The 8,778-nt window shown below is 43.9% G+C and overlaps 1 protein-coding gene across 1 annotated transcript in view; it reads right to left on the reverse strand.

Annotated features, from left to right (window-relative positions):
* Window positions 1-3,773, reverse strand: part of lrch2 (leucine-rich repeats and calponin homology (CH) domain containing 2) — a 75,437-nt gene extending 71,664 nt beyond the window's left edge. The window contains exon 1 of the mRNA XM_079511082.1: window positions 3,471-3,773. Within this exon, the coding sequence (XP_079367208.1) occupies window positions 3,471-3,702 (232 nt within the window). The 5' untranslated portion in view covers window positions 3,703-3,773. The remainder of the gene's footprint in view (window positions 1-3,470) is intronic.
* Between the last annotated feature and the right edge of the window lie 5,005 nt (window positions 3,774-8,778).

Below are 8,778 nucleotides of genomic sequence, written 5' to 3' on the forward strand. Positions count from 1 at the left end.
AGATCGTGTCTACATTAATACGTGTGACTGTATTCCAGTGTTCAGATCGTGTCTACATTATGTGTGACTGTATTCCAGTGTTCAGGTCGTGTCTACATTACGTGTGACTGTATTCCAGTGTTCAGATCGTGTCTACATTACGTGTGACTGTATTCCAGTGTTCAGGTCGTGTCTACATTAACACGTGTGACTGTATTCCAGTGTTCAGATCGTGTCTACATTATGTGTGACTGTATTCCAGTGTTCAGATCGTGTCTACATTATGTGTGACTGTATTCCAGTGTTCAGATCGTGTCTATATTAATACGTGTGACTGTATTCCAGTGTTCAGATCGTGTCTACATTAATACGTGTGACTGTATTCCAGTGTTCAGATCGTGTCTACATTATGTGTGACTGTATTCCAGTGTTCAGATCGTGTCTACATTACGTGTGACTGTATTCCAGTGTTCAGGTCGTATCTACATTATGTGTGACTGTATTCCAGTGTTCAGGTCGTGTCTACATTACGTGTGACTGTATTCCAGTGTTCAGATCGTGTCTACATTATGTGTGACTGTATTCCAGTGTTCAGATCGTGTCTACATTAATACGTGTGACTGTATTCCAGTGTTCAGATCGTGTCTACATTATGTGTGACTGTATTCCAGTGTTCAGGTCGTGTCTACATTACGTGTGACTGTATTCCAGTGTTCAGATCGTGTCTACATTATGTGTGACTGTATTCCAGTGTTCAGATCGTGTCTACATTAATACGTGTGACTGTATTCCAGTGTTCAGATCGTGTCTACATTAATACGTGTGACTGTATTCCAGTGTTCAGATCGTGTCTACATTACGTGTGACTGTATTCCAGTGTTCAGATCGTGTCTACATTAATACGTGTGACTGTATTCCAGTGTTCAGATCGTGTCTACATTATGTGTGACTGTATTCCAGTGTTCAGATCGTGTCTACATTATGTGTGACTGTATTCCAGTGTTCAGATCGTGTCTACATTATGTGTGACTGTATTCCAGTGTTCAGATCGTGTCTACATTAATACGTGTGACTGTATTCCAGTGTTCAGATCGTGTCTACATTATGTGTGACTGTATTCCAGTGTTCAGATCGTGTCTACATTATGTGTGACTGTATTCCAGTGTTCAGATCGTGTCTACATTAATACGTGTGACTGTATTCCAGTGTTCAGATCGTGTCTACATTATGTGTGACTGTATTCCAGTGTTCAGATCGTGTCTACATTATGTGTGACTGTATTCCAGTGTTCAGATCGTGTCTACATTAATACGTGTGACTGTATTCCAGTGTTCAGATCGTGTCTACATTATGTGTGACTGTATTCCAGTGTTCAGATCGTGTCTACATTAATACGTGTGACTGTATTCCAGTGTTCAGATCGTGTCTATTATGTGTGACTGTATTCCAGTGTTCAGGTCGTGTCTACATTACGTGTGACTGTATTCCAGTGTTCAGATCGTGTCTACATTAATATGTGTGACTGTATTCCAGTGTTCAGATCGTGTCTACATTAATACGTGTGACTGTATTCCAGTGTTCAGATCGTGTCTACATTAATACGTGTGACTGTATTCCAGGTGCCCAAGACGCACTCTTCAGATTTCCATTGAAAAGGATGGCACATTTTACAAAGTAGGCCTTTAGCAGGCGCTCTTAATCCAGAGTTGGTTTACAGACAGCAAGAACACCACAAGGTAATTAAATACATTCTTGATATGTGCACGCTAAGCACGCGCGCACACAGGGCCTTTTGATTTGGTGTATCGCCAGGGCCCTCGTAGGGGTCGATCCGGCACTGCATTCATACACAGATAGCTTGCTCCCGCACGCACACACGCACACACGCGCACGCACCATCAGCTGTTACACTGTGTAACGATGCGTTGCAGACAGTAGCCTACTGTATATAAGACTTTATCAGCCAGACGCGCATGCGCGCGCGCGCGCACACACACACACACACACACACACACACACACACACACACACACACACACACACACACACACACACACACACACACACACACACACACACACACACACACACACACACACACACACACACACACACACACACACACAATGTCCTGGTTGTAATTTAAAGGGCTGCATGCGCACACACGCGCACACACACGCACACACACAGTTGATTGGTTCCAGACTTGCATGTCTAGTGTCTGCATGCCACACCACGGGTGTAGCTCCTCCCTCCCCCCTCCCTCCCTCCCCCCCACCCAAACCCCCCTATAGCATCCTAGCTAATTATTATACGAAGATTTCACAGCAGAAAAACACCCGCGAAGGATTCACTCATTTCAATCCACGCATTATATTAAATCAGTCTCTACTATCACAGCATCACATCATTATAATAAAACACAATATAAATATATACTGATGGCTTAAAAAACAAGACATAAAAATAGGAAAGAGTGAAAGCATATGTGACCCACTGCTCTAGTTATCTCTGAGAGTGTGCTCGCACAGACATGGAACCAAATGGACCCGTACGGGTCCATTTGGTTCCATGTCTGTGCGTGCACACACACACTCACAAAAAAAGATTGGAATAAAAAAAAAGAGATTGGAATAATTTAGCTAGAATTCCATTTGCAGGTCGCCAATACATTATCTGCTATTATGAATTGAATGTTTACAAGCCTGCATTTCTATAATGCTAAAACGTACTGCTTTGTATTTACTTTTTGTGTAATTATTGTTATTCATTCATTGTATTATTATAATATCCGCCTATGCAGGGGGAAAAGGGTCTTCCCTACAGCCTCTGTAGAATGAATGCAGGAGAGACAGTACTGCAAACAGACCAGCCTGGAATATCTATAGGCTAGAAGAAAATTATGAAATATAAAAAATAAAATAAAAACTGCAGCCTATGCAGGAAAAAAGGGGCTTCGATCCCTATACCTTTATACAGAATAAATAATTAATTCTCACTTTTATAGACATTAATTATTAATGCAAAATCGAAGGAGATCCTGTTTTCTTTTTTTGCAAATGAACATAAGATCGCTATTATGTATTGTGCATCATGTTATGTGAATATAGCCTGTATGTAGTGTGTAATATATGGACCTTAATTATAAAAGAAACGGTAAAATGATTGTATCCAATATGGGATGATATCATATGGACCTTGAGGTCTGACACTTTGAGACTATAGAACCATGCAGTCACCGACCGTTAACGATAATAGTAATACAGACAATAATAGCCTAATACTAGGCTAGGACGTTATCTATTGTGCATTATGTCATATAATGGACCCTAATTATTAAAAAATAAAAGGTTAAAATTGTAGCCTATATGACGATCTGGACCTCGAGTCTGTCTGACACACAGATTGAAGTGGATTGTAAGACTAGACAGATGGATTAATTAATAACATCAGCACCACTAAATGAACCAAGCCAGCCAGCCAGCGGTCACCTGCTTGCGTGGTGTCCGTCAGATCGTGCCCCGTGGCCGGCCAGTCCCTCATCTTCCTCCCGCTGAGGTTGAGCAAGCCGGAGCTCTGCGCGTCCTCCAGGGCGCGCTCCAGGCTGCGGACCCCCAGCACCACCACGCCGGGGCCGGTGGTGGTGGTGGCCGTGGCGGCGGCGGCGGACCCCGCCGCGGACCCCCCTCCTCCGTGGTGGGCGTGCTGCTGCATGGAGCCCATGGCTCCGGGGTTCCAGGACGGGTGGACCGTTAGCGGTCCGCCGTTGTTCGCGTGCTGCTGTTGGGGGAGCGTGGAGCTGGCGCTGGGCCCTCCTCCTCCTCCTCCTCCGCCCGGCGTGGTGGTGGAGGGACCACCTCCACCCTGACAGGACGCCATGTCTGCACCTAGCGGACCCCCCCCACCCACCACCCAGTAGGAGGAATTATTAGTATTATGCTTTTAGAAATGATAATAACAGTCAGTCAGTCACGCTTCTGTCTGTCTGTCTGTCTGTTTAGGGCTGGGTCTCTCTCTCTCTCTCTCTCTCTCTCTCTGCGACTCCGCCCATCATGCGCATGTGTCGTGGGGGTCCGCCTCTCCCCCGGTGGGTGGGGCTGGCCGGGTTTGCCTTTTTTTTTTGAGAGAGAGAGAGAGAGAGAGAGAGAGAGAGAGAATTTGGCAAAAATTCAATTCAATTCAATTCAATTCAATTCAATTCAATTCAATTCAATTCAATTCAATTGTGCCTAAACAATATGGGGAGGGGAAACGTGTAAAGAGAGAGAGAGAGAGAGAGAGGGAGGGTACATGTGTGTTTATGTCACAATGCAACAGTATCAGGGTGGTGTCGGTGTGTGTGTGTGTGTGTGTGTGTGTGTGTGTGTGTGTGTGTGTGTGTGTGTGTGTGTGTGTGTGTGCGTGTGTGCGTGCGCGTGTGTGTGTGTGTATAAACACTTTAGAAACAAGACCAAATCATTATTTTCTCCACCAGGCCGAAGGCATGGGGAGAGAGTATGTTTTGCACTCCGTCCGTCCGTCCGTCCGTCCGTGTAGAGCTAATCTCCGGCACCGTTAACCCGGTCGGTGCCAAATTGTGCACACACACTCCCTGGACGCCAACGATGAACCTCTGCCCCACATTTTCCAGAACGGCCTGTTATAGCGCCACCAGGAGGCCGACTTTTGAAACACATTATTTTTTATATTACTCCTCCAGATTCTGTCCAAAAATCCCGCAAATCGTAATGAATTCATTAGAACGTATCATGGTAGGTAAATTGTGTGAGAAGGCAGAACACCTTCTAGATCCTCACCAATTTGCCTACAATAGAGGTAGAGGTACTGATGACGCTTTGAACTCCACTACTCATCTGATCTTAAAACACCTTAAAGGAGAAAACCACCCATTTTCAACATTTTACTATGTCATTAATATACCTTAGAGCTGTTGTGTGGAAATAATAAAAAACGTCCCCCCATTCTGTGTTTCCTAGAACTGTAATTATGAAAAAAATCATTAACATGGTGAAACACATCTTGATGACATCATCAAGATGTGTTTTGCCATGTTAATGATTTTTTTCAGACCTCTAGTTCTAGGAAACACAGAATGGGGGAACTTATTTTTATTATTTCCACACAACAGCTCTAAGGTACATTAATGACATAGTAAAATGTTGAAAATGAGTGAAATGCCCCTTTAAGGATCCCTCAGCGTATGCTAGATTAATGTTCATGGATTTTAGCTCGGCATTCAATACTATTCTCCCTCAGACCCTGTTACACAGGCTGAAACATTCAATACTATTCTCCCTCAGACCCTGTTACACAGGCTGAAACATCCAATACTATTCTCCCTCAGACCCTGTTACACAGGCTGAAACATCCAATACTATTCTCCCTCAGACCCTGTTACACAGGCTGACACATCCAATACTATTCTCCCTCAGACCCTGTTTCACAGGCTGAAACATTCAATACTATTCTCCCTCAGACCCTGTTACACAGACTGAAACATTCAATACTATTCTCCCTCAGACCCTGTTACACAGGCTGAAACATTACAATACTATTCTCCCTCAGACCCTGTTACACAGACTGAAACATTCAATACTATTCTCCCTCAGACCCTGTTACACAGGCTGAAACATTCAATACTATTCTCCCTCAGACCCTGTTTCACAGGCTGAAACATTCAATACTATTCTCCCTCAGACCCTGTTACACAGGCTGAAACATTCAATACTATTCTCCCTCAGACCCTGTTACACAGGCTGAAACATTCAATACTATTCTCCCTCAGACCCTGTTACACAGGCTGAAACATTCAATACTATTCTCCCTCAGACCCTGTTACACAGACTGAAACATTCAATACTATTCTCCCTCAGACCCTGTTACACAGGCTGAAACATTCAATACTATTCTCCCTCAGACCCTGTTACACAGGCTGAAACATTCAATACTATTCTCCCTCAGACCCTGTTACACAGGCTGACACATTCAATACTATTCTCCCTCAGACCCTGTTACACAGACTGAAACATTCAATACTATTCTCCCTCAGACCCTGTTACACAGGCTGAAACATTCAATACTATTCTCCCTCAGACCCTGTTACACAGACTGAAACATTCAATACTATTCTCCCTCAGACCCTGTTACACAGACTGAAACATTCAATACTATTCTCCCTCAGACCCTGTTACACAGGCTGAAACATTCAATACTATTCTCCCTCAGACCCTGTTACACAGGCTGAAACATTCAATACTATTCTCCCTCAGACCCTGTTACACAGGCTGAAACATCCAATACTATTCTCCCTCAGACCCTGTTACACAGGCTGAAACATTACAATACTATTCTCCCTCAGACCCTGTTACACAGGCTGAAACATTCAATACTATTCTCCCTCAGACCCTGTTACACAGGCTGAAACATTACAATACTATTCTCCCTCAGACCCTGTTACACAGGCTGAAACATTCAATACTATTCTCCCTCAGACCCTGTTACACAGGCTGAAACATTCAATACTATTCTCCCTCAGACCCTGTTACACAGGCTGAAACATCCAATACTATTCTCCCTCAGACCCTGTTACACAGGCTGAAACATCCAATACTATTCTCCCTCAGACCCTGTTACACAGGCTGAAACATTCAATACTATTCTCCCTCAGTCCCTGTTACACAGGCTGAAACATTCAATACTATTCTCCCTCAGACCCTGTTACACAGGCTGAAACATTCAATACTATTCTCCCTCAGTCCCTGTTACACAGGCTGAAACATTCAATACTATTCTCCCTCAGACCCTGTTACACAGGCTGAAACATTCAATACTATTCTCCCTCAGTCTCTGTTACGCAGGCTGAAACATTCAATACTATTCTCCCTCAGACCCTGTTACACAGGCTGAAACATTCAATACTATTCTCCCTCAGACCCTGTTAAACAGGCTGACACATTCAATACTATTCTCCCTCAGACCCTGTTACATAGGCTGAAACATTCAATACTATTCTCCCTCAGTCCCTGTTACACAGGCTGAAACATCCAATACTATTCTCCCTCAGACCCTGTTACACAGGCTGAAACATTCAATACTATTCTCCCTCAGACCCTGTTACACAGGCTGAAACATTCAATACTATTCTCCCTCAGACCCTGTTACACAGGCTGAAACATTACAATACTATTCTCCCTCAGACCCTGTTACACAGGCTGAAACATTCAATACTATTCTCCCTCAGACCCTGTTACACAGGCTGAAACATTACAATACTATTCTCCCTCAACCCTGTTACACAGGCTGAAACATTACAATACTATTCTCCCTCAGACCCTGTTACACAGGCTGAAACATTACAATACTATTCTCCCTCAGACCCTGTTACACAGGCTGAAACATTCAATACTATTCTCCCTCAGACCCTGTTACACAGGCTGAAACATTCAATACTATTCTCCCTCAGTCCCTGTTACACAGGCTGAAACATTCAATACTATTCTCCCTCAGACCCTGTTAAACAGGCTGAAACATTCAATACTATTCTCCCTCAGACCCTGTTACACAGGCTGAAACATTCAATACTATTCTCCCTCAGACCCTGTTACACAGGCTGAAACATTCAATACTATTCTCCCTCAGACCCTGTTACACAGGCTGACACATTCAATACTATTCTCCCTCAGACCCTGTTTCACAGGCTGAAACATCCAATACTATTCTCCCTCAGACCCTGTTACACAGGCTGACACATCCAATACTATTCTCCCTCAGACCCTGTTTCACAGGCTGAAACATTCAATACTATTCTCCCTCAGACCCTGTTACACAGGCTGACACATTCAATACTATTCTCCCTCAGACCCTGTTTCACAGGCTGAAACATCCAATACTATTCTCCCTCAGACCCTGTTACACAGGCTGACACATCCAATACTATTCTCCCTCAGACCCTGTTTCACAGGCTGAAACATTCAATACTATTCTCCCTCAGACCCTGTTACACAGGCTGACACATTCAATACTATTCTCCCTCAGACCCTGTTTCACAGGCTGAAACATTCAATACTATTCTCCCTCAGACCCTGTTACACAGGCTGACACATTCAATACTATTCTCCCTCAGACCCTGTTACACAGGCTGACACATTCAATACTATTCTCCCTCAGACCCTGTTTCACAGGCTGAAACATCCAATACTATTCTCCCTCAGACCCTGTTACACAGGCTGACACATCCAATACTATTCTCCCTCAGACCCTGTTTCACAGGCTGAAACATTCAATACTATTCTCCCTCAGACCCTGTTACACAGGCTGACACATTCAATACTATTCTCCCTCAGACCCTGTTTCACAGGCTGAAACATTCAATATTATTCTCCCTCAGACCCTGTTACACAGACTGAAACATTCAATACTATTCTCCCTCAGTCCCTGTTACACAGGCTGAAACATCCAATACTATTCTCCCTCAGACCCTGTTACACAGGCTGAAACATTCAATACTATTCTCCCTCAGACCCTGTTACACAGGCTGAAACATTACAATACTATTCTCCCTCAGACCCTGTTACACAGGCTGAAACATTCAATATTATTCTCCCTCAGACCCTGTTACACAGACTGAAACATTCAATACTATTCTCCCTCAGACCCTGTTACACAGGCTGAAACATCCAATACTATTCTCCCTCAGACCCTGTTACACAGGCTGAAACATTCAATACTATTCTCCCTCAGTCCCTGTTACACAGGCTGAAACATCCAATACTATTCTCCCTCAGACCCTGTTACACAGGC

Source organism: Electrona antarctica (assembly GCF_951216825.1).
Source record: "Electrona antarctica genome assembly, chromosome: 9".
Lineage (NCBI taxonomy): Eukaryota > Metazoa > Chordata > Actinopteri > Myctophiformes > Myctophidae > Electrona > Electrona antarctica.